The 26,258-nt window shown below is 42.0% G+C and overlaps 1 protein-coding gene across 4 annotated transcripts in view; it reads left to right on the top strand.

The window, feature by feature from the left end:
• The window catches only part of EYA3 (EYA transcriptional coactivator and phosphatase 3), a 62,877-nt gene that overhangs the window by 18,157 nt on the left and 18,462 nt on the right, over positions 1 to 26,258 (top strand). For 2 of the 4 annotated variants that reach the window (XM_075522612.1, XM_075522613.1), the window contains exons 2-7: positions 1,994 to 2,088; positions 8,827 to 8,870; positions 13,335 to 13,414; positions 16,128 to 16,194; positions 16,985 to 17,127; positions 22,526 to 22,663. In XM_075522612.1, coding sequence (XP_075378727.1) covers positions 2,056 to 2,088; positions 8,827 to 8,870; positions 13,335 to 13,414; positions 16,128 to 16,194; positions 16,985 to 17,127; positions 22,526 to 22,663 — 505 coding nt within the window. In that variant the 5' untranslated portion in view covers positions 1,994 to 2,055. The remainder of the gene's footprint in view (positions 1 to 1,993; positions 2,089 to 8,826; positions 8,871 to 13,334; positions 13,415 to 16,127; positions 16,195 to 16,984; positions 17,128 to 22,525; positions 22,664 to 26,258) is intronic. The other 2 variants (XM_075522615.1, XM_075522614.1) reach the window with 1 other exon arrangement.

Below are 26,258 nucleotides of genomic sequence, written 5' to 3'. Positions count from 1 at the left end.
CTCAAAAACAAAATTAAAGAACTGCTCACAGCTTTTAAACAAAGCATGGAATGGGAAGTTGCTGCTGTATGGATCAAAGTGTAATGTGAAATCTTTTTCCATACTGAGGAGTTTAGTTTGGGATTTTTCTAAGAAATTACACAGTGAAACAATGTCAAGTAACAAAAATGAAGGACAAGGGACAGGACAGGACCCATTGGTATCAATTTCAAATATTCTTGCTGTTGGCCATTGTATTCTACACTCCTATTCAAAATCTTCAAATGCCACACTTTCTCTTAAGTCTTGATTTTTCTCAGTTATTCGTACAAAAAGTAAAAAGGAAACAAGCTTTTATATTTAAAATAAACCCGATTAAAACTGATGGAGGAAAAACTGGAATGGTGACAGTAGTAATTTGTATTGTATACTTGCTTGTGTGTGGTGTGAATAGGGTAATTTCAAAAGAACCTGAGTTATTGAAGAGACTTATTTTAAATTCAGTTGATTTACAGTTAAGGCAATAAAGGTAAGTAGCTTTGATTAGGGGAGGCAGCCTTGGAAAATACTCAAACCCTCAATGAAATTTTACCCTGGCTTATACGATACACCCTGGCATGCAAGACCTTTATGTGTCCTCAAATAAGGGAGAAGAAATCCTTTGTGTTTTCATGGTTAATATGAAATTATTCCAGGCTGCAAAGCATCCCCGTGCTCAGCATGTGGTGCCCCACTGCAGGCTGGCTGCACGTGCTAGAGTTTAAGTAGGTCTGGCCGGGACCAGGAGGGGGAAAAAGCAGTTGTTTTCAGGACGCCGGAAAGTTGTTTCTGTTAACTTGTTTAGTCGCTTTGCATGGGGACGATTTCATGATGCAAAGGTGCCTGAATGCTCCAGACATGATGGGAAAACAGAAAGGCATAGAGAAAGCAGAGCCGGGTAAACAGCCTTTCGCATTTCCACTGAGATTTACAGCAAAACTTCCATGGCTGTGGAGGCAGGAATAGGTTGTACCTCAGCACAGAAAGTCACTGTATTTAGTTTCTTCCAAACCACTAAGTTTTTTTCAGCATTTCTTCTAATTTCTGTAATCCACTTAGGTTCTGCTCTGTGTGCATATGGAAGAGACAGCTCTGCTGGGATGGGAGAGCAGGCGCCTACTTGCTTTAGGTGCAGTTGAGATGGAGCTTGTCTGAAGAGGTTAGGGTTTGTTTTTAATAAACTGGCTCTGAAATGAGAGGATGAAAGAAGAGTGATGGAACGCATAGGTCACGCTGTTCATGAGCGTTGGTTGGGCAGAGGGGGAAGCCTTGGAGGATACGTGCCTTTATCTTTTGCCCAGCAAATTGCAAATATTAATCAGGCTGTGAAAGTAATCTGCAAAATTTCCTTTTCATGGTTTTAAAACCCTGGGGGATAGCAGCTCTTTGGTATAATATGTAAGATCTCTATGCTAAATGCCACTGGGTTACTTAGCTTCCAAAATAAAAATTAATTTATAAATTTTCATCAAACTTCTCTTTTTGAAAGGTGCAATTGAAATAATAAACTTGCTTTGTGAATTTGGCAATGAACAGTACTGCATGTAAATACATTTAGGTGTACAGTCTTGTCCTGATTTTTTTGTTGTTTGTTATATAAATGTTCCAAATTAAAACAGGTTAGATTGAATCGCGCTGTTTACTGACCTAGTAGACCAGACTTGATCATTTAAGCTGTCTTTAAAATCATGGTGCACATGTCTGATTGATACATTAGCTTCTGTAGTCAGTATGGTACAAGTAAATGATGTAGAAACGTGCCACGTGCGTAAAAAATTCTGTATCTTGAAGCTTAAAGCTAAATCCCTTGTTTATGAAATCTTTCCATATATGACTTTCGTCTTTTACTTGGGAGATGGCAACACGAGTTTAGAAAGCTTGTGGGTGGAATAATATAACAATTAATGTTCTCTGATAGCCTAAATGATAAGCCCCCCCAAAAGTACATAAAGCTATGAACACCTTTTTTTGACAGGCTTTGAAGACTGCCGAGGAACACACGATTTGAATCATTTAAGCATTAGAATAGTAATACCCATGGAAGAGCCACAAGACTTACCCGACCAACCAGTAAGTACATTTAAAAAGGCTAAAAATGAACATAGAAAACAAATTGGTGATCTCACAAATTCAGTATACAGTTATTTTAATTAATAATGGAAAATAAGGCTTATACTTAGCATGTTTATCTAGAGGTGAAAAATAATTTTGCTGTTGTACATTTAATTTACTATAATCATACAGGCGATAGTAATAAAAGGAATAGTTATGTATGCTTAAATCTATAATGTATGTATGTAAAATAATTACTTGTTATGCTCAGAAAACCAGACTATTTCAAACCTGTTCTAGAGAAATTAAAATTCGCTATTTAAATGACAGAGTCAGCATGCTGGTTATTACAGTGTATAGTCTTTAATCCTTCTTGTGCTTGAGATCTTGAAAAGGTCCCATGATCTGTCATCTCCACAGGTGGAAAGCATTTTTTTTAATACTTAATTTAACAGTGTGTTTGAGTAGGGGAGTGTGTCCTAAGTTAAAAATTGCTGTCCACACATCTTACATATTTGCAATACTGTATGTATCATCAGTAACTGATAATATCATGTCACAGCAGTTTTGGGTAGAGTGATTATTAATACAGTATGATAAACTTGTCTATCTAAAACATAATAGCATAGGAATTAAGCAAAACAGTTTGCATTAATGTTATATTTCCAAAACAAACCTGCTGCAAACTCAGCAAGGAATTGCCAAGTTACCTTGAGAGTGAAGCTTATTTTAATTTTGGAGACCTTCTCAAATGCACACAAAAATAGAGTAATATGCTGAGGGCAATTTGGTAATGTTCTTATTGAAAAGATTTTGATGCTTTTTTAATGTGAGAATTTTATGTTCTTCAGTTAACTAGTTAGAAAATACATTGTAATGTCATTTATGCAATTTTATGACATAGGAACAAAGTTGAATGAAATGGAAATGTAAATTTATAATTGTTCAAAATATTGCTTGACACAACATGAAGATTATGTGCCCGAGTCAATATGCACAACATGGGAAACTAATTAGCAAAAACATGTAATTTGAACTCCAGATATTTGTAGGATTTAAAATTTAATTAAATGTGTGTATTAAAAAAGGAAATATCTGTAATTATATCCTTATGTAATGAAAACTGTCTTTATAAAATTTTATTCTTCAGGGCATGAGAGACAGGGTACAGCTAATTTTCGGTACATGAAAGCATCCTCTGTAAGCAGATTCTGCTGTAATTGTCAGCTGAAGATTTTCTTGGTAATTTCTTCTAAGTGTCTCATGCCAGCCAGTCATTCTGAGACAGAGTATGAGACTATATTGATCACAACTGGTAAGTGAGGTGGTATTTTGAGCATAGTGGCACATTCTTGCAGAAGGAAATGAAAAGAGCAGTCTTTTTGGTTTTTTGTAGTGAGACCATTCCTGAAACAAGTGAATTTTCCTAATGAAAAAAAAAACTGAAGTCAGCTTTGCAAAATCCTGTCGACTAGTAGCCCAGCGTTGATATAGTACAAACTTGTTTCTTTCCCAAATGATTTTGCTTTTCTTAGTCATGAGAACAAGATTAGTATGTTACTTCAAAAACTAATGTTTATGGCAAACTGTTGATAACTGAATCCAGAAAGGAGCCTATAGAGAAGTCATCAGGCTTTGAGTTCAATGGATTTTACTTCAAAAAAAAAAAAGAATTTGGGTCACTTTCTTGTGTCGGTGTGGACTGATGGTAACAATTGGTCCAAAAGTATACAGTGTCTCTTTTCTAAATAAATGTTAGACTTCTCACTTACCCCAGGTACTGCTGCCTGGCATAGTAAACAGGCATGTCTTTTGTTCCTGTTTTTTGAATGTTTCTTCCCTTTTCAAGTCTGAATTAGAATGGAAAAGTTTCTGTGCACACCACAGTGCTAGAAAACAGAAACAGACATGGGAAATAAGGAAGCAACGGGCAGTTTTGGGGAAAATGGTCAAAAGTGACCTCCAGACCTTCTCATGACAAAAAAGTTATTAATTTATAATAAGTTATTAATCTGGATTAGTTTTTAGAAGTGATCCTGTATAGTAATCTCTCACTTGTTGAATGCGTTGTGGATGCATGTAGTTGTTTTCTATAATACTTTATTTAATCCTTAATGCTAGAAAAGGACAAAAATCTCCTTTTTGTAAGGGATGGTGAACTTGTGTTATGTTCATTGTTGGGGTTGCTCTCTGTTTGGAGAATGGGTTGCTCTTTGTTTGGAACAACTCCTCATCTCAGACAGCAATGGCAAGTCAGAGTCAGTGGTAGGGAGAGCATGGTGTTGGAAAGGGCTCTGGAAAGACCCAGTGGTGCCAAAGCATAGAGAAAAAATGATGGTCATGTGTTTGGGCTGAAGATTTTTCTTAATTGAAATTGGCAAAGGGTTTGCAATAAAATTCTGCATTCCTGACTTGTGTGCAGTCCTCCGTTCACAGCGGCATTGCTGCAGTCTTAATTAGCTTTGGCAGCATTTGCTCCAACATTGCCTTGCTTGTTAGCTAGCTGTGAGTGTGGGGTTTTCCCGGGTTCTGCTCGGGCTTGGGAATTGGTCTATGAATATCAGTCTCAGAGTTGGATTCAGTTGTAAAGCAACTGTTATCTTAACATCAGGAGGAAAACTTGTTCTGCTTTGATTCTGACTTTGTAAATACAACTGAACTCAAACGCTGGTAGATCTGGGGCAGAAACAGAATTTTCCAGCACAAAGAATAATTTGGATTTTCAGTTATAGAAATCTGTGATGTGGGAGCAGGGATCAGCTAGAATGTGTCACTTGACTTCCCCCCCCCCCCCCCCTTTTTTTTTTTTAAAATCAACATAAGCCCAAAATTGATAGTGAAGTAAACAGATGGAGGTAGGAGCAGAGATGTGCCTTACGAGACATGTCACTCATTGTAGTGTAGCAGAACAGGTCAGTGAGATAATGTCTGAAGCTGCTAAAGCTGGAACTTGAATCACTGAGGTAGACCACATCTTTTTCCTTGTTTTCATTTCTTTTCTTTCTTTTTCTTTTTTTCTTGTATTTAAAAAGAGTGAATTCACTTCTCCTGCATGAAAAGTCTTCAAACTGTGATCCTGTCACTTGAGAGGGGACAAAAAAACCCTCAGCATCTCTCCAGACGTTTTCAGAGGGGAGTGTGTGTTGAAGGAGGCGTTTGAAGAGGTTTCAGCAGCCTTTTCTAAGGCTCACGCAGGAGAGGTGCCCCGTGTAGGGTTTGGGGTTGGAGTGTGATCATGCAGGGCTCAGCTGGGAGTATAGCGCATCATGGCAGCACTCTCTCCTTGTGCCCCAAACATCATCCTTAAGTTATTGTTACTAGGTGCTGTTCCTGCATTAAATATGTTTTATGACATGTGGCAGGAGAGAGAGAAAATGCTTTCCAAGCCCATGAAAGACTATGTTTAAAACTGTTCCCTCCCACTTAAATTTGTACTGTAAATTGCAGTGATTAGTGATCGGGAGAAAATGGGGTGGTGTGGTTTAACGCAGCAGGCAGCTAAGCACCACCCAGCCCTTTGCTCATTCCCCCTGGTGGGATGGGGGAGACAACTGGGGGAAAAAAAAGTAAGATTCGTGGGTTGAGATAAAGACAGTTTAATAGGACAGAAAAGGAAGGGAAAATAATAATAATAAGAACGAGAAAAGAATATACAAAACAAGTGATGCACAATGCAATTGCTCACCACCTGCCGACCGATGCCCAGCCCGTCCCCGAGCAGCGATTGCTGCTCCCCGGCCAACTCCCCCCAGTCCCTAGACTGGGCATGACGCCATAGGGTATGGAATAGTCCTTTGGGCAGTTGGGGTGAGCTGTCCTGGCTGTGCCCCCTCCCAGCTTCTCGCTGACAGGGCATGAGAAGCTGAGAAGTCCTTGACTAGTGTAAGCACCGCTCAGCAACAACTAAAACATCCGTGTGTTATCAACATTATTCTCATCCTAAATCCAAAACACAGCACCATACCAGCTACTAGGAAGAAAATTAACTCTATCCTAGCCGAAACCAGGACAAGGGGTTTGCATCCCACTGAAGTTTCAAGATTTTGTAAATGTTATTGCTTAGCTTTAAGATGTTAGGGAGAATTTCTTTTAAAAACCTGCAGAGATGGGGACTAGCCAAGGCTAGCCAGTTGAGGCAGGGACATGATAGACTGAAATTCAAAATTGCTGTTTTGCTTGACTTAGGCTGCATACTTGCACTGTCTATCCCGTGTTCCAGAGCCATTTAAAGGGAGTATGAAACCTTCTCCAGATATTTATTGATTTTTCAAATGAAATTAACTATTGACTTAAAGGAAACTCATTTAAAATATTGTTCTCTGTACAACACCAAGGGCACGTTTCTGGCAGATGGGGAAGATCTCCAATCAGAGGAGCACAAGGCACGATGGCCTTGCGGTGTAGATACTCATCAAGTATCATCAAGATAGAAATTCCACTCCAGGGACCAAAGTCGGCAGAGCAGCAGAGCAGTGCTTTGAGTTCTAGTCCTGATTATCGAGAGGTGTTTTAGGAACAGCTGTTCCATTCTGCTTGTGATGAAAATGCCAATAAAACTGATGTGTTCTTTTTTGGGGGAATTTTTTGGGTTTTGGTTTGGGTTTTTTTGGTATGTGAGCTGATTTCTCTGTCCACCTCCCATATTAAAAAAAAATCTACTGAATTGAAGAAGCCAGATCATACCAAGTACCTGACTGGAAACAGCAGCATTCCTCCTGTGAAATCTAAAATTCAAGCTGCCAACTCTAAGTTAATTTTTATTTTGATCCTCTATGTAATTTTGGTCTGAAGCAGTTTGCTGCTACTTTTTCTGATGTGATAAATTTTTTTCTTTCTCCTTTCCTTAAGAACCCTGTGGGCAGTTTGGCACCCTGAGCTATCTGGTGCAGTGTTGGTGGCTGAGGTCCTCCCTCAGGAGTGGGTGGCAGGGTCCCAGGGAAGAGCTGAAGCACCGGCTGCAGGACAGAAGGATGCCGAAAGCAGTTGAGGGGCACCATGGATGGGCAGCAGCCATGCTCTGATAACTCGGTGCCGGAGGGAGCTGGGGGAACACTAGTCTGCTTTCCCTTAGTGTTGTAGTTAACGTCACTACAAGACTAAGGTGGGGAAGACTGATGCAGCTCCTTTGGGCCCTGGACCTTATGGCAGTGGGGACCAGAAGTAGCATGTATTCCTGGCCAGGCAGGAGGAGGGCTCTGGAGAAGTCTGCAAAGCTGTGGGGCTGAAGAACCACAACAGGAGTTAATGTCAATGCCACTGTTACTAGCTCTTTGCTCAGGTTGAAGTGATGAATGCCAGAAGGTTTGAGGCTGTGTGACATCTAAGCTGTTGTACTACCATAGTCTTTTGTCACTGCCTTTGCCTTTTTTATGTGTGTGATGAGTGCTAATTAAGTTTGTAGTGTTCTGCTGTGAAGTGCCAGAGGGAACAGCTGCTGGCAAGACCAGAGATGAAAGCAGACTGAGCTCTAAAATACTGGTAACGTCATCAGGGAGATAAGATTGTCCTTTCAGCTTTCTCCTAAGATTGTCCTTTCAGCTTTCTCCTTTCCATCCTTACTGTTTGCTTTCCCCTGGCTACTGCCTTGAGCCTTTATCCTTTTTTGTACCTCTGCCTCCCGTCTTCCCCTGCCCAACAGAAATTCACCTGTGTTTTATTAATTTATATTTTTTAAAAAAGTTTTGAGCACATTTTGATGTCTCATGCTCACATTGCATTTTCCTGGCATCTCACCATAGAGAGGGACAAACTTGAATAACGCGGTGAGGCGTTTATGCTAGCAGTGTTCATAGGTGGCAGCAGTCTTTCTTTGACTACTGTACCCAAGTCAGGGAGCTGTAATCCCTGCAGCCTGACACCCAGCACGTACCTGCCCAGACCCCGTTCACAAAACACATGTGCTGAGCAGTGCTGTCTGCTAAGTGCCCTGCGGGGTCCGGGATGAACCGTGAGTGCAGCTGGGTACTGAACCAGCAAGTTTGGCATCTAAACGTGTTCCAGAAACACGGAAGGCTGTACAGCTTTCTGCTAGAGGGAGAAGGTGGGGGAAAGAAAAGCCATATATCACAGGAACATCTTGCTCAAAAGACTGTGAGCTACAGAAACTAACCCTGTCATCTTGCCGAGGATTTCAAAGTAGTATTTGTAGCCTGCACGCAGAAAACCGAATCTGTGTTCAAGCCAGCGCTTTCTGTTTGTGTAATACCCTATACAGGAACTGGATCCAGCTGGCCACCTACAAAAACAGAATAAATGCTATATTGTTTTTACTCAGAAATTAAAATCGGAAGTCCTAATTTATTACAGAAAAAATATTCAAGTTCCTATCTTTATATAATATTTAAATATGGGGGAAAAAAGAGAAGGACCCAAGTTTATGGCAGTTGTGCTGAATCTATGCAGAATAAGATTTTCTTAAAATTTATGGCTGTTTTATTAAATTTCCATAAAATTGTCCTTATCAGACATTTGTAGCTGTATATCCTGTCATCTGTTACTTACTTAAATAACATGGCAATTTTGCTAACATGTTCAGCTTTAGCACTTGTTTTCTAATTAGGAAAAAGCTTGTTTCGAGATGAAGAACCCATGGTTACACTGGTTAGCTCTGGAGTGCAATGCAAGGCTTTCTGTATTTAAACACTAATGCGAACTCTATAGTAACCAGTGGTGATCTGCTAATGGAGGTCTGTGTGCGTGGATTCTGTCAAGGACGGCTCTCGTTAGTTGTGTCTCTGAACGTTTTTGTCTTTGCAGGTGAAAAAAGCCAAGATGCAGGAATCCAGAGAACAAAGCTTGAGGTACGTAATTTTGAATTTGGTTTTAGTGTGGAACAGTTATTAATGTTGTTTTATCATTCTAAGCTTCCATTTTAGAAGCTTGCATATAATTTTATTTTTCAGAGATAGGGCAAATATAAGTCACTTTTGTATTTGATATAATTTTGAGATTAAGTTCCCAATAAAAGAAAAATCAACTGACCCTTTGGTATTAAGCTTTTATAAAAGTGGCTACAAAGAGTCTTAATTGCATCATCAAGCATCCTGTTTTTCACAGAATCTGATGAGGCTGTCATGTACTGCACATAACATGCATTTATTCTGGTGAGACTCAGAATATTTTAATAATACCTGTGCTATGATTCTCAGCAAAACTATGTGGATAACTGTTTTGAGAATTTAAACCCTCTCAAATTGATAGCCTCTTCTGTTTAAAGCTGTTATATTGTACTATTTTTAGCTTCAGTAGATGCTTTCTGATGTATGTCGTATTTAGGAATTAATCACTATTATTACATATAGTGAGAATAGCTATATTAAGGTTTATTCTGTTCCTGTGAGTAGTAGCAAATACTGTGAAGAAAGATTTCTTTTTGGAGCCTCTGACATCCCAATGTGAGTGAGGAGGAAACATTGTGTGTGCCATTCATGCAGGAGTGGGCGTGATATATTGAAGCCCTGAATGGGGACATCAGTACATATTTTATTAAAAAATCGAAGGGAATACTTCAACAGGAAACAGTGAGCAAACAGTGTGTGAAATTCATTATATGTCTAAAAGTTAGAAATTTGAGCTAATCAGTGCAAGCTCCCTTTCTAGCTGGTACGAGGTGCGATGAACCATGTCCTTGGAGGAATTTTTCTCTCTGTTGGCTACAAAGGAGCTGAGGGCAGCACGGGCAGGTCTGAATATTCCGGAGTGAATGGTGTCAATTCTCTTTCAGCATGTCACCCTCCTTCAGTGCAATCGCAGCTTTCCTACAGGCACCAGTAGCCTCAAGATTTGAGTGTAAACATCCTTATATAGTATTTAAAAACAGAATGGGGGGAGGGATAAAATTGCATTTCTGACCTGCTTAAATATTCTGTTTAAATATTCTGGCTCTATTTTGATAAAACTATATATGATTTTACCTGTGAGTTTGACCTATGGAATAGTTTAAAATGATTTATTAGACTTGTTTCTCCTCAGCAACATGATTTTCAGCCGATGTCAATACTCTGGCTGTATTTGTCTTATCTGGATTGTGGAAGTGGGGAAGGGAGGAGCAGTACCCAGTGAGGGTCATCTCTCTTAGGAGCATTAAGCATCCATAAGAGTCTTAACATTTGTGAATACAGCGTGCTCGGCTGGTCTGCAGGATGCTCTTGGTGGTGCAAGGCAGCCACGGTGTCATTTGCTTTTCCCCCCAGTCTTCAGGAACCTCTCTCGATTGCCCATGACCCCTCAAAGATAAGAGAGAATGGCCTCACAAAGTCAGCACTCATGGGTGCATCGCGGCAGGCCCCACAGAGTTATGTATGTCCGCTCTGTTTAGTGCTCCCTTACCTGGTCCTCTTCCACCAAGGGCAGGTCTTCCTTGCTCCAGACTGGTCTCGGGGGGATTCCTGAAGGCTGCTCATACCTGTAAAAACGGAGGCATTGAGCACATCGCCCTTTGCTGTGTCCTTTGTCACCACATTCCCCTGCCCCATTCAGCAGCAGACCCACGTTTTCCCCAGTCTTCCTTTTGCTGTAGATGTACTTCCAGAAGCCTTTCTTGTTGCCCTTCACTTCCCTCGACAGATTCAGCGCCGGGCAGGCTTTGGCTTTCCTAACCCCATCCCTGCATGCTAGACCATGTCTGTGTGCTCCTTCAGGGCCACCTGCCCCTGCTGCCACCTCTTGTGCACCTCCTTCATATGTTGGCGTTCAGTCAGGAGCTCCCGAGTGTTGGAAGGGAGCACCAACCACCTGCAGGTATTCTGAGGAAGCAGTAAAGGACAGCGCGCAGAGGGTGGTGAGACACTGCAACCGGTTGCCCAGAGAAGTTGTGTATGCCCCATCACTGGAAGTGTTCAAGGTCAGGTTGGACATGGCTTTGAGCAACCTGACCAAGTGAAAGATGTCCCTGCAGGAGACATGTCCATGGAGGTGGTTTGGACCAGATGATCGGTGAAGGTCCTTTCCAACCTAAACCATTCTGTGATTCTATGAAATGCTGGTGTCATGGTTTAATCCCAGCCAGCAACTAAGCCCCCCCCAGCCGCTCGCTCACTCCCCCCTGGTGGGATGAGGGAGAGAATCAGAAGCATAAAAGTGAGAAAACTCGTGAGTTGAGATAAAGACAGTTTAATAGGTACAGCAAAAGCCGTGTGCACAAGCAAAGCAAGACAAGGAATTTATTCACTCCTTCCCATGGGCAGGCATGTGCTCAGCCATCTCCAGGAAAGCAGGGCTCCATCACGCATAGCAGTTACTTGGGAAAACAAATGCCACAACTCCGAGCGTCCCCTCTTCCTTCTTCTTCTTCCCCCAGCTTTGTATGCTGAGCAGGACGACATATGATCTGGAACATCCCTTTGGGCAGTTGGGGTCAGCTGTCCCGGCTGTGTCCCCTCCCAACTTTTTGTGCCCGCCCCCCCAGCCCACTCGCTGGTGGGGTGAGGTGAGAGGCAGAAAACACCTTGACTCTGTGTCAGCACTGCTCAGCTGTAATGAAAACATTCCTGTGTTATCAACACTGTCTTCAGCACAAATCCAAAACATAGCCCCATACCAGCTACTGTGAAGAAAATTAACTCTATCCCAGCCAAAACCAGCACATTCTCCACCCCTTATTTCATTCCATTTACATCATGCTCAGGTCCCGTACTGTCCAGTACATTATCATTACTCACCACTCCCCTTCCCATCCTTTGATACAATACACAGATATCATTCCCTTAGTCTATGGACCACCCCTGTGAAATGCCTGTAAAATGTCCATAAATGTCCGCTGAGTTCATTTAGTCCATGACTTTGGGCTCCATCTGTCGCGGTGGTCACTCAGGACAGGAGAGGTGGTGTGTTGCATGGAGTTCCTGGGCACCAAAGCCAGCTCAGGTTGGGTCACTGCTGCACTTGCACTGCTTCTTGTAAGGCTTGTCCTCCATTCGTTCAGGTGGTTCCTGCTATAGTAATTCCTATAACATGCAACTCAAATCCTGGGTTACAACAATTTAAAGGTATTTCCATTACAGTCTCCACCCCTGGTTCCTTTGGGTCAGACCATCAGGTTTAACATTGCAATGAACTCCTCCCGTTGCCCCTGCTCCAGCTTGGACTTACCCACAGTCCCTTAGGGGTCTACCTGCTCCAAGTGGAGCCTTATCTATGAGCCACAGTCTCTCCAGGGGCATACCTGCTGCGGCATAGACCTATCCACAGCCACAGTTGCTTTGAGGTGCACCTGTTCCAGCGTGGCCTTCTCCATGGGCCACAATGCCTTCAGAGATATACCTGCTCCAACATGGCCTTACGTATGGCTGCAGTCCCTCCAGGGGCATACCTGCTCTGTTGAGGGCTTATCCATGACCACATGCTTTGAGGTGCTCCAGCATGACCTCATGCACAGCCACAGATGCTTCAAGGTGTACCTGCTGCAGCATGGACTTATCCTTGGGCCATGATCCCTTCAGAGGTATACCTGCTGCGGCACATGTTATCAACACTGTTTTCAGCACAAATCCAAAACACAGCCCCATACTACCTACTACCTACTATGAAGAAAATTAACTCTATCCCAGCCAAAACCAGCACAGAAATACAGATAATTTCTTAATGAAACTGCTTTTTCCTTTTATGATTGCCTTGTTGGCTTTAGTTTTATTATTGCTAGTTCTGCAACACAGCTTTTCATGAAGTTTTGAGGCATCTGTGTGTTATTCTGATATTCTCAGGCTGCAGTTTTACAAGGTGAAGGAGCCAATATAACTTCTTATTGCTTCTGAGAGGGGGAGTTCTGCTTGTAGCTCAAGTGTGCACCAAGCATGGTGCTTGCTGGATCCCTCCATGAGCTGAGTCTATTCAGTATCCCAGCAAAAATAACTGCATGTTTTTTGTGCTGGATGAGCAAATTAAACTCTCACAGAGAGCCTGATGGGTGCCTGAGCTGATGCAGGGGAGCAGGAGGCCATGCCCAGGCAGCAGGGAAGAAGTTTGTACTTTCTGCTGCAGATGGCAGCGCCAAGCTGCTAGGTCTGCTGAGATGTCAGTGAAGCTACAGCCTTATCTTGAGACCAGGTGGTGAGTAAACATGCTGGAGGTGATAGTTTAATGTCTTAACTAGAGCTGCAAATCTCTATCTTGGGTTCTCTGTGTGAAATATCAAAGAGTGCAGAGTTAGTTTCTGTTAAGAGTCAGTTTGCCTCAGAGAGGAAGGTTGAATCCAGGGGTTATGATGCCCAAGGATGTTAATTTAAGAGTTCGTAATGCTAATGATTAGCCTTTGTTTGTCCTGGCAGTCATGTGAGCAACGCAGAAGTCAGCGATCAGAAACCTGAATCTTCAAGCCTTGGTTCAAACCTTCCCATGTCCAGTGAGAGTAAGTATTTTCTGGAGTTCTGCTCCCACTGGCTTTCCTCTTTTCTTTGACTGGTCTCATTACTTTGCTTCATCACACACAAGCTTTGTCTCCTCCTTGTAATCCTTAGCCTGTCCTCACTATTAGTTGTAAAGTGAAAGTTTGCTGTGGTGCTTACAAAATGTTAATGCCTGATGGTAAGCAAATATCTCTTTCTAACAAATATTTTTGTGTCACTGCCCTCCAGCTTGCTGCTGGGTACTGCTATGTCTTATCTGCCTTATACATTATTTTTCTTGAGGGAAGGAGTTGAGTTGATCAGTAATCAACTCAACTATTGTAAATCAACTTACAACTATTGTAAAAGATGTTATTTTTGGAAATCATTATCTCTACACAGCTGGTTGGGTCTTTTGTAATAATATGCCATACACTTAGTCTTAGACTCTGAACTGTATTGAATGTCTGCAGAAATTCCTTATGAAATAAGTGGAGGGAAAACTGAGGCAGAAAATAAAAAGATTGCATAGCAAGTGAGAGGTGGAATGTGTCCTTGCTTCTGGAAGAAGAGGGCTGGAGGTTATTACGAAAGGAGGATTCCTGTGTAGAATACCTTTGACTGCCCATACTTACTTATATCAGCTCAACTTGATTGAGAATATGTAATGTGTAACTTTCCATTGCTAACTGATTACATCTTTACTATTTTAATCAATGTGCTGTGATGTTGCAGGAGTTACCAGTTGTTTTAGCCTGCAAAATCTGCTGCCTAACTGGATAAGTCATTTACAAATTCCAGAAGTTGCATGCAGTAATATTGTGGGGTTTTTTTCTTTTTTACACCATTACCTAATTCTTTATATGCTATTTTAAAAATAAAAATTCTAGAAATACCATTACTACATTACTATTCAGATGAATATTCACATTCTTAAAAAAAAAAAAAAAAAAAATTCACATGATGGATGTGAGGATACCTGACAAGTGTTCAGTGGAAGCCTTTAGGTCCAAAAGTTCCCAGTTTGCGTTTCCTGGTGTATCCTTGTGCTACATGGGCTTCACACCATGAGTAAAGGCAAACACTGAGGACCAGAGGGAGGTGGTTCATGGAGCATTCAGAAGGTTCAGAGCATGTGGCTGATGGTTTGTATTTCTCAGCCGCTTATGCTCAGATTACGTTAAGAGTAGGTTATTTAGGTAGCAGAATGCTACCTAACTGTAATGTTACAGTTAGGGTTGCCTGTGCAAACTAACCTGCTCCCTTTAGTGGATGTAACTGTAAGAGAGTTAACTACATGATGATACAAGAGCAATAATGTTGTAAGGACTGTTCCAGATGGGGAAAGACTGACTTGTTGGAGCACATCACTGGCACCTGGAGCAAATCCCAAGGCAAAGTATGCTGCCATCCCTGACCATATTTCTTTTTGAAGGCTGTTAGTTGAGTCTCACTCCAGAAGGAAGAGGGAAGGTGCAGTCTTTTCTCATGTTAGTGATGGAAGATCCAGGCCCCTGGACCCATACAAGAGATACACTGTTAGCCTGGATCCCCTCCTAGGCAGGGCTGGAACCTGGGTGCTTTGCCTGCTTCCAAACTGGCTGCAGATGAATAGGCTGGATCCACAGCAGCACAGCTGTGTTTGCTAAGAATTTGGGTATCGTGCTTGTAGATCTGAACTGGTAAACCCACGTACTATGCTGATTTACAATCACAAAACTCATTTAGCGTGGAGATCACTGCAGCATACTGCACTACGGGGATGGCATGTGCCAGAGGGGCTGTACAGTGCCAAATTCTGTGCCAGGGGTCCTGCACATCCTTGCTTTCCTAGTTTGATGGGCAGCTGAGTATTTATCAGGTCAGCTCATCTGAATCCTGGGGGCGTTTAATGGCTTTTGGGTTAAGACATACCAACTCAAGCCCCCTTCTCCACCCCAACCTAGAATGCTGTAATTAAGAACTGTCACATATGGGGTATACTAGAGCCATAGGCAGTGCTAAGTGAGAAGATTTTGAACATTTCCTCCTTGGATTTGCAGGCTGAGTGACTCTCTCTTACCAGTTTTAAAGTGCAATTGCTGCAGATTTATTCAAGCAGAAAAATGGAAACGTCCCATTAAATGTAACTGCCAAATTTCTTTAGAGGTCTGAATTTGAACTCTCAGCCTTGTGCACTGCAGCTCTGCCTGCCGTCACTTGATGTGTAGGATTAAGTTTGTTGAGCTGGGAGCCGCTGTTTTTTAAAGGAAAGACAGATTGCTGGAGCCATGCTCTGGGTATAGTATGTACAAAAGGGAAGGGGAAAAGGAAAGCTTGGCAAAACAAGCATCTGCTTTGGACTCTGCTCTGAGACACAGAAATGTTAAGCTTGGCGCAGATGAAGGCCCTTTGGCATATTCAAGGTATTGGGCAGGGCTGAAGTCAAAGTTTTATCATAAGAATTGCGAAAGATGACAATACCAGCTGGTAAAGAGAAAGAGCACTGTTACAAAGGGAGAAATAGTATTGACTGAATCATCTACTTGCTGTGAACTGGCAAGAAGAACATTTTTGTGCTGTTTTAACAGTGCATGTTTTGAGAATTTGCTTTGAAATAGATATTCAAGGCACTAAAAAGGCTTTGTAAATCCTGTGTCTTGGTTAAAATGTACTGTGCATGCTGATACTTAATTGTCATTATTTGTTGGGTTTTGAAATCACCTATGTAATTGTACAAACTATTTTTTTTTCCAGTTATGACATGCACTGATTATATCCCAAGGTCATCAAATGATTATACCTCACAAATGTATTCTGCAAAGTAAGTCAAACAATTGTTACTAAATTCTGTACTTTCTGAAGTTATCTTTTTGCATCTTTATGCATTTCTGTAATGCTGTAAATCACACTTCCGTATCTTCTGGCAACAGATACTCATTGCTGCGGACACTGAAGCTGATAGTAGTCACCCTTTGGCTTTAGTTGCTGTTGTCTTTTGATCACAAGGATAAATGAGCCACTTCAATTAATTAACAACACAATAGTCTTTTTGAATAATAACCATAATATTTGAGGAATAAACAAACTGGACATAATATAAGGGGAATAGAGGATTTTCTGGTCATTTACCATGTTTGGGGATCTTAACAGTTCTTCCCATTGCAGCATAGTAGGCCTTAATCTCCCATGCTTCCTTTTGTGTAGTCTCTTTCTGTGTTCCAGTAGTTTTGACACGTACTACTATATTGTATTAGCTTTAGGATTTGGTGTTGTGAAGCATGATAAGTGAAACTAATTGCTTCTGCCAGTTGGAACGGGGAGTTTATTCTTCCCCTCTCACCCTGCCATCCCAGTCCTGGAATAAGCACTGGTGCTCTGGCATCATAGAGGAGAGAGTTTCCCCTGATGTCACTGCAAAAAAAGCGCAGCATATGTAAAACCAAGAGCCTGTCATATTGGGAAACACAAGCGGATATTACACTAAAAGCACATGTCAGTGTGTATTGTTTCTTCTTCCTAAAGCAATTTTTTTATATGTCTTCTGGTTTGGAGGCTGAAAGACGCATAATGTAAATAGTTCATTTTTATTTTTGTTCTTTCTTTTTAATAAGGCCATATGCACATATCCTTTCTGTACCTGTATCGGAAACAATGAGCCCTTACCCTGGTCAGACTCAGTACCAAGCACTACAGCAGTCTCAGCCCTACACCATCTACCCCCAGACCACCCAAACCTATGGACTACCTCCTTTTGGTAAGAAGTAACTTTTCAAAGACTTCTCAGTGCCTGCAATTATTGTCTTATGTCTCATTAAAAAGCCAATGTTAAGCTTAACCAGGTGTGTTGGAGAGAAGAGTCTGTAGGTTTAAGTTAGGCACGTGCCTAACTTAAATTGTAGATCAGTATCTACAGTACTGATGGGACTTCTTATGATAAAATACTATTTCTTACAAAGCTGTTTTCCTGGCCATTAATTTGGATGTCTCCCCATGAAGGTTGCCAGATGGTTCTTAGTTTGGGATCGTAATTTTCTCCAGTTGTGGTATGGCTGTGTTTGTGCAGTTTCCTCATCAGTGAAATCACACAAGACCCCATACCGTAGCATCTCTGCTGAAGGTATTTTTCCTTTCCTTTTTGCTGGCCAGGATTAAGACTTTCTTGTTATTTCATCTTTAACCAAATGTAGATTTCATGCTAAAATGTCTCCAAGTTTACTAGGCAAATAAGTTTGCTTAAGTTGCTTTAATACTTGAGCCCTCTATTAGCCATTCTGGTTTTTGCAAGGGATTGAGGGGTAAGAGTCCTGTTGTAACTGAGCAGCTAAAGCTCGATGACAGGGTTTGAGCTATTCGCCCTGTGCTTCCTTTGTAGTGCATGGAGGGAGAGACGCACCTTTGGGTGTTGGGCTGTTTTAGAAGCTAAAGGCCATCTTTTTCCCTGATGTATAAAGGGAGTTGAGGATGAGTAGTGCAGACAGAAACATCTAACTTCCAGGTGGGTTAGCTAGTGAAAGGAGCTGCCTGGTCTTCCCTTGTACTCTGTATATTCGAGTGTCAGGCACTGGGAAAAAACACATGATTGACTATCCCCCGCATGCATGAAATTTTATGACTGGTCATTAAAAAATAACATTTTAACTTCTCTTTTCATTTTTGATGTTGCCATGCTTGGTTTCATCTGTAAATATTGTATATTGTTGCCAGCTCCCCAAAGCGTATGGTGGCGGAGGCTGTTTTGTCCCTTAGCACCTCGCTCTAATGAGAGGGGAGAGCATCACCCTTCCACGCAGGTAACCTGGGCGAGCACCACGTGTGCTGTCAGTGAGCTGCGCAGCTGTGAGATAGCCATGAAGCCTCTGTCTCAGACGCTGCATAACTAAATGAACAGAGCCTCTTGCAGATTTATCTGTGGTGCTAGAATTTTAGTATCTTGAAGTGTAAATGGATGAATTTTTCCTTAGCAAAAGAACTAGGTATCTTTGAATAAAACCAGCAACATTTATGGCTTTTCTTAGCTGCTGACAGAGCAAGGACTTTTATATAAATTAGGAAACAATTGATTTGTCGTGGTATCTTTGAAAGATGGTGTAGAAAACATACAACTAGGCTCAATTTTATTAGACATTACTAATTCTGTTTGAAGTAATATGGCACAAATTGTTATCTTTATGAGAAAGGTCAATATGTAAAACAAATCAACATACCTTTCTTTTTTTTTCATATATATACACCTGGGATTAATGAAAAGGCATTTTCTTGTGGTTGAGGAATCCTTAGGAAGAAAATGATGGTTTTGTAGTAACTGGGACGCAAGGGTTTGATCAAACAGTATCTCCCAAGTCTCATTTGCCCTGTATTAATGCTGAGATACATTGTTCTGACTGATCACTTGAATGCCATGAAGTGGGAGCTTTGCAGGGTGTAAGTGTTGGGCTCTTTTATTAGCAACTCGGGGCTGTTTTATTAGCAACTCAAGGCTCTTCAGGAGAATAGGGTCGTTTGGGTGGCTGTTGGTATTTGCTGCTTCTGCATTTCTAGCTCAGCCCCTGCCAGTAAGGTTTAAGTATAACTGCTATTTCAGAGATTTTTAAAAACAACCAACCCTCCCCACCACCTGGCATGAGAGTGGTCTCGGGATTTCTAGTGGGCGAGGACCTAGTTAACTCTGTTACGTGTCCTGGGGAGCCAAAGGTCTCTGCCTGTTTTCTGAGCTCCCTTCATTCCTCCAGCAGAGCTTTTCCCTGGAAAGCTGAACCAGTGCGGAGAAGTCTGATGCTGTGCCCATGCCCAAGTCTTCAGTTGCCAGTGCAGTTTGTCTGCTGTCTTTCTGAACACTCTGCTCCTTGTCTTTTTGTCCGGTTGTAGTGTTCAGTGTTGTCACAACAGTCTGTTACCTACAAACCGAGCCCGACCCTATGTTACGGTTGCTGGAACGTACTTCTCTTCCCTGGGTGCCTGCACTTTGGTTTCAGTGCCTTGTTGCACTGGGTTTTGCTGTATCTGAACAGTGGCTGGTGGTTCTCTTTACTTCATGTATTTGGTGTTTATTGGTAGTTTGTTGTGAACGGTGCACTGAGGCTGATTTGTATGTTCTTAGGTATTTTACTGTGTTGCCTTTTTTTTTTTAAGGCAAATATGTGTTAATACATGGAATGCTCCCTTGAAGTGTTAGGGCAAGATGTTTAAAAAGGTGTTTTAGAGTTATCTCTGAAGTTTTTTGGGGAGGGAGGATGTAGGGGGTTTTGTTAGTGTTTTGTGTGTGTGTGATGTTTTTTTGGTGGTAGTGGTGGTGGCTGCGTTTGGGGTGGTGTGTGTTTCGTTTTTTTTTTTTTTTTTAATCCAAAGGCTCTGGAATTTGGGGGTACTTAGCTGCTTCAGTGTTGTACTCTGAACTTAACAGTAGAAATTCTTCTGAAGACCTAGGCAAGAGATCAGCATTTTCTGTTGACTTCATAGGAACTTTTGTCTGTTAAACATCTTCTGAAATGTGATCAGTTACTGAAATATCTTGGTATGGATTTTGAGGTCTATTATTAAAAACCTGAATTTTTAGTCTGAATTTAAGTGTTAGGAAGATATTAAAAGTCATATTTCCAGTAATGGAAATCATACTGGAGTGGTACCTGCTTGATCATACTGACCTTGCATGGTGTGATGGACAGGTGAAGGGTAGAGGACTGAACATGCACAGTGTAGAGGAAAGTCTACAAATCGTTTCTGCTCACAAAATCTCCATTGAGCAGGTGAGGACTTGGCCAGCTTGGTTAGATGTTTTACCAACATCAAAGGGCCTGTTCCAGAGGTTTGCATGACTTTCTACTGTGTATTTGTTTCTATGCCAAAAAGAAGGCATCATGGATTATCTAACTGGAACAAAGCAGATGTATTTTAAGTATGCAATTCCAGCAAGCTAACAAACACAAGCATAGTCTTGAGATCACTCAGGTCAGGATGCTGCTTTCAGAGAAAAGATGACCTATGCTCTTGCCAGTTTGTCACCTCTCCTTGTGCTGTAATACTTTTTTGGTGGTGTTCAGTGCATTGTTCTGCATAGGACATACTTGTGGTCTGGAGGGATTTTATTAAAGCAGCAGTAAAATAAGAGTAGCAACATACAAGCTGCATATGTGTGGCTGTAAGCTGGTGTTAGAAACACTGTGGACGTGATGGTTTACATTAACTCAAGAAAAACCTAGAAGTGATGGACTATCCTGTGTGGGGTCTTCCCACGTATGTAGACGTGTCCTGTGACACTCTTCTGCCCCAGCTGTGGTGCTGCCGTTGGATGTGGTGGGGTCTCGTTCCCCCTCGCCTGGCTTCCTCTCTGTCAGCCTCAAGGCTGTGCTGGCTTATAAATGCTGCCTTGCAGAATGAGGGGGAAGGACGTGTGCCACCAGGCCAAGAGTGTGCCTTGCTGTATGGAAAGTAGAACATGTCTATACTGGGAGATGACAAAGAGACAGTTGTGGAAAGCAGGGGATGAAAGATGCCTTAACACATGACCTGAGTCAGCTCCTGCACTCGCATCCAACCAACCCCGTGAACACCTTTGACGTGTGTGTCTGAGCTGGCATTACGCTCCTCATGTGATAATTATCCTACAGCATTCAGAGTTGGTTTGTGTTTCATTGTCATGGTTATTAGGCACTTCTGTGTGTGTCCTGTGACTGTCTCATTATGTTGCTGTCTGCTCCTTGTCCATCTGCCTTGCACTGTAAGGAACTGTTGGTTACTGTCCACTCTAAAAACTACTCACCTTACTTGAAGATTGTGGCACTCCCTTTCCAGACTAAACAAATACAGCTACTCGCACTCTCCTTAGAGGATCTGTTTTCCATACATTTTATTCTGGAGTTTCTGCAATACATCTACAATCTTTCTTAAATCAGTCTTTCCCTTTTGTTTGCTAATTATCATGGTTCTCGAGGTTTGAAACAGTAATGAAGACGCAACTTGAGAGTTGAAGAATCAAAACCCTGGTGTGGCTGTACAGATAGGTGAATGACTTAATTTGACTCATAGGTGACAGTTTGAGATCAGGTATGTAAATAAATCAAAGAGCCGTTGCAGAATTTAATTCTGACAAAGCTGCAGCATGGAGCGAGCTCTTGGAGTTGCTGCACTTGTCCAGCTTTATAGAGTCTCCCATGTCTTCTTGGAGCTCGTAGCCCATGGCTCATCCTGCTACAGTGGGTGAAAGGCTGCAGGTGGCTTTCACAGCCTTGGTACTGGTTTTGGGGGGTTTAAGAAGGACGGTGGTCTTTCTGCTGGCCCTGAACTTTGTGTCTAGCTCCAAATGTCCTCTGTCCCTCTGCTTTGCACACTCCTGCTTGTTTTCAAGTAGATCCTCTCAACTGATTCCTGCTTTCTAACCAGGGCCAAGGAGAAATGCCTTTGACTTGCGCTGTAGGTCTGGAAACACTTAAAAAAAAGCCTGAAGAGCCCTGAAGAACCAGGCCTGAGCTGAGCTTCTTCAGTCGGATGCTGTTTTCACCACTGACAGTGCAGTAGACTAGACCTTAACATGGCACCTGAGCTGAAACCACACTGCTTATGTGTGCCATGTACAGATGAATTACAGTCACTTTGCCCAGTGTTGTTACAAATGCTTTCCAGAATGGCAGGAAATCTAGAAGAAACATTTAGATTTTTTTTCCCTTTTTTGGAGCTGTATATTCACAGTTGTTAGTCTATGAAAATTACTGACTTGTGGCTTGTTTTAAAACATTCAACCCAAAGCCCTGTGAAGTAGTGGAAGCATTGACCTTGACCTTAATATATACCAACTTCAGCCTCCTATGTAATAGCTGAGGTCATTTGCAGTGCTGTGCAACTCAGCCCAAACATCAGAGGGATTAGCAGTTCCTTTATACCAACGTGGCAGTGAGCCTTACCGTGACACTAACATTTTTAGTTGAAAGCTTTGGGAATTGGTCTTGTTGGTGCTTTTAATTTTCTCTTTTTCAGCCAGTTTTGTCAGCAGCTCTAATCCATGCGCAGCCTGACAGCACTTACTATTGCAGAAATTAAATATTTTCCATATGTGATTTGTTACTTGCTTTTGTGACAAGCAAAAATCTTAATCTGAGGTAGCAGCATGCTGTTTGGTCCCAGCATATTTGTTTGTAACTGGTCCAATTTATCTGATTCAGGTGCACTGTGGCCAGGTATGAAACCTGAAAGTGGTTTAATTCAGACTCCATCTACAAGTCAGCACAGTGTTCTTACCTGCACTACAGGGTTAACCACAAGCCAGCCCAGCCCAGCACATTATTCTTATTCCATTGAAGGTAACTTGGCATGGTTTTTATCTGCATCTCTCTCCACCTAATTGAGTCCAGATACCACAAATAGAGAGGCTTGCACGTTTGTTCTTGGTTTGTGCATGCTTCTTTATGCTTTCTCTTTTCTCTTTGTGCGTGTGTATGTGTTTGGTTTTGTATTTGCTACATACCTCTGTATGCACCAGGCTGGCTTGTTGGTGCCATGCTGATGGACTTAACAGGGTGAAGAGCAAATGGGAAGGGGAGAGGAGACTAAATGTTGTATTCTTGCATGCCTTTACTGGGAATGCTCTTGCAGCTCAAGCTCTTTGTTGGTGGTCTTTAGCTTGATGTCAGGAAATATGCTGACTGACATTGGATTTTTTTTTTTTTTAAATTACTTCTGGAGGTAGATGGCTCTCATATATTACACACACACACACACCCACACCCCCCAGCTTGGTAGGTCTGCTAGAAAGTGAATTTCTCAGTATAGAACTAGCCTACAAATATTCCAACTGCTGGAAGTGCCACATCTAAGAAGCCAGGTGCTGAATTTCACGAGCTTCCAAAGCAATTTTTAGGAGTAAATGTGCCAGTTAGCTGAATAAGGGAATATTGTTGTTTATGGCAAATATGTGCAAATTGATACTTTTTTGCTAAGCAGAATTTTTGCCATTTATGTTTGGGTGATGAATTGTGAAAATTTGTCTCTTTCTCTGTAGTTTTTAAAAAGCATTTCAGGAATTCTTAATCTATTTCTTGTGTCATATTTTCACAGAATAATTCAGGGACTTCAGGAGATCTTTAGTTCAGCCTCCTGCTCAAAGAAGAGTTGATACTGAATTCAGAACTAGGTTGCTCAGGGCTTTATCTAGTTGGGTCTCAAAAACCTCTGAGGATGGATATTTCGCCAATTCCAGTGCCTGACTGTCATAATGGTGAAACTTTTTTTCTTTTGTCAGCTCAGAGCATCCCCTCTTTCACATTGTGACCATTTCTGTCCTCCTCCTGCTGTGCACCTGCAAAAAGAGCCTGGCTCTGTCTTCTTGATAACCTCCGTGCAGGTACCAGCAGGCTGCTGTCAGGTCCCCCAAAGCCATCTCTTCTCCAGGCTGGACAGTCCCACTCCCCACAGCTGCCCCTTGCAGGGCACATGCTCCAGCTCCCTGACTATTTTGGTGGCTCTTCGCCAGACCCGCTGAATTTTATCAACGTTTCTTGTGCTTCAGGCCCCAAACTGAGTGCCGTATCCAGATGTGGTCTAATGAGTGCCGAGTAAAGAGGAACAACTCTTAATAGCAATTCATTAATCTCAATAGCAATAAGTGGGTTTTAGCATATCTTTCTGAAGGCCATGCGATATGTCATGCTACTTGCTCAGCTTGCGTCATTGTGACAGTAAATGGCCCAGCGTAGTTTATCCTTAATTTACTTTTCATGTTCATAACATGAGCAATACAACACTGGAAATACTACCTTCCTTCAAACATAACTTTTCTAACCAGGTACTCCCACCAGCAGAATGCGTTATAACGTTTTATAGCACCAGCTTTAATTGCCAAGAGTCAGAAATGGTTCTGTATAACATGACCCCTGGCAGGTTTGCCAGTCATGTACCATGGTGAGCACATGAATTCCTGGGGATGGGTGAGGTGATGGAGCCACTGTCAGGCCTCGCTCTGCAGAGGGATTTTAAAACATTTGATCTGCACTGCTGTGAGACTGTGTGATTTGAGGAGAGTTTCCCTTCAGGCTGCTCTTTGAAAGTGTCAAAAAGTCACCTGAATTGTGTAAATGCTGTCACTTTTCTGAAAAACTTCTTGCAAACTGGCAGGAAACTCTTCCTTTTTTGGATTTGCTACATTTTCTTTTCGTCAAATTAGGAGGCAGCTCGCTAAGGGGTCAGCTCAGTACTTGGCTGGTGCAAGGGAGGTGGTGGAGCAGGAGCTGGAAGGAAGGACAAAGTTGCTCTGTTCATAATCTCTTGAAAATCTATCTTTTCTCTGCAGTCAAAACAGTAGGGTGATACACAGTTGTATGATGCTGCTGTCCCACCGGAGGTGTATTTCAGTGCATGGATATGGTTTAGCTGCAGATGCTGGGCTGAAGTAAGATGATATTTGAACCCTGGTAAATGGTCAGATGCACTTGGTGACTGAGAATTTTGCTTTTTGTGCTCACCTGAGCTATGGTCATGGTGGTATGTTGCAAAGGCACTTGGAAGCACTGGGAGCGACGTGGGAGGAATGGCTGCTTCTTGCCTCGCCTCTTCCTTCCCTGTGAGAGCAAAGCAGCCAAGTGAAACATAAAATGCATTAATCACAATTTCCCTTCCCAGCGCATGAAGCAGGTTGAAACACCTTTGAAAACGACTGAAACAAAACCAAATGGGATGAATAAGGCAGCGCAGGTAGGGATATAAGCTGAGGATGAAGTCTGGAAGTGGGGGAGAAAGAGAGGAGAAGAGAAAAAGAGTCACGGCGGCTTCAAGGCAATACTTGTGTTTCTGGTCTTTTAAACCTGAGACCATGAAGTGATCCCTTTTGGCACATCCATGCCAAACATTTTTGCATGGTTTTGGCCCATTCACAGGTAAAAGAAACTGGCCCACCGTGCAGAAAGAATTGGTTAATCTGTGTAGTGGGAGCTGTTTGTAAAGATCTTATGCGTAACACTGTATAGATAAAGGGTAATTAAAAAATAAGTATTGGAAGGAGACCAGAGTTAAGATAAACAGTGAAGTTCATATGAGGGTATCTGTGTTTTTACCAGAATCCCAGCACTTGGAATCTTTTTTCTATGATTTCTTAACTTCTGTTTATCTATCTCAGTGGAGAAGCAGCCTCTTCAGAGCACTACAGATGAGAATCACTTTCTGTTTGCTCACCATGATAATCTTGAGCGAGGTGGTAGAATAATATGTCTTCTAGATAGTTCATCTCCTCTGGCTTCATGGCAGGTTTGTTCTGCGTTAGCAAGGATCTTTTCTGGAGAGCTGCTCTTCGCAGTGCCTTAGGAAGTGACATTTTCTTAAGGTAATAACAGCCTTGATCATTTCTGTAACATGTATAGTTGGAAGGAGTTTTATTTGGAAACGAACCCCTGTTCTCTAGCAGTTGCTTATGAGGAGTATCTGTGAGAGGTACCTTACTTTCACAGCTGTGCTTCTAGTAGCTGCATAGGTACTGTAGGTACTTGAGTATCTTCATTACCATTATTGCTCTTCAGTGCAGCCTTTTTTCCTTTTCCTGAATGTTCTCCCCCCAAAATTCTCTCCCATCTGTTTTTGAACACTGCTGCTCCTATCTATGAGGGGATTCCCAAGGGCTAATTACTTACCTTCGTTTCTGCTTCTGCAGAGATGCCACCCTTCATATTTCTCACCTCTTGTAAATTCTGTGTATTTCTGCACCTCTTTTAAGATATATTTCTTTTGTTTTTCATCTTTTTTGAGGCATATTTTGGATCCATTCCTCTTTCCAGGAGCTGTTCACCAGGTAGTATCTGTGCTTGCCATAACACAACATACATTGATTAAGAGTTCGTGGTGGGGGCTGTTTCCCTGGGGCAGAAGGACTGAAGCCTTCAGAAGCTTGAGTTCTTTAGTCAGGGGTGAATT

This window comes from Mycteria americana, chromosome 21, assembly GCF_035582795.1.
Source record: "Mycteria americana isolate JAX WOST 10 ecotype Jacksonville Zoo and Gardens chromosome 21, USCA_MyAme_1.0, whole genome shotgun sequence".
NCBI classification, from domain to species: Eukaryota; Metazoa; Chordata; class Aves; order Ciconiiformes; family Ciconiidae; genus Mycteria; species Mycteria americana.
Note: the sequence above shows the minus strand (reverse complement) of the source record. Positions and strands in the feature narration are given on the sequence as shown.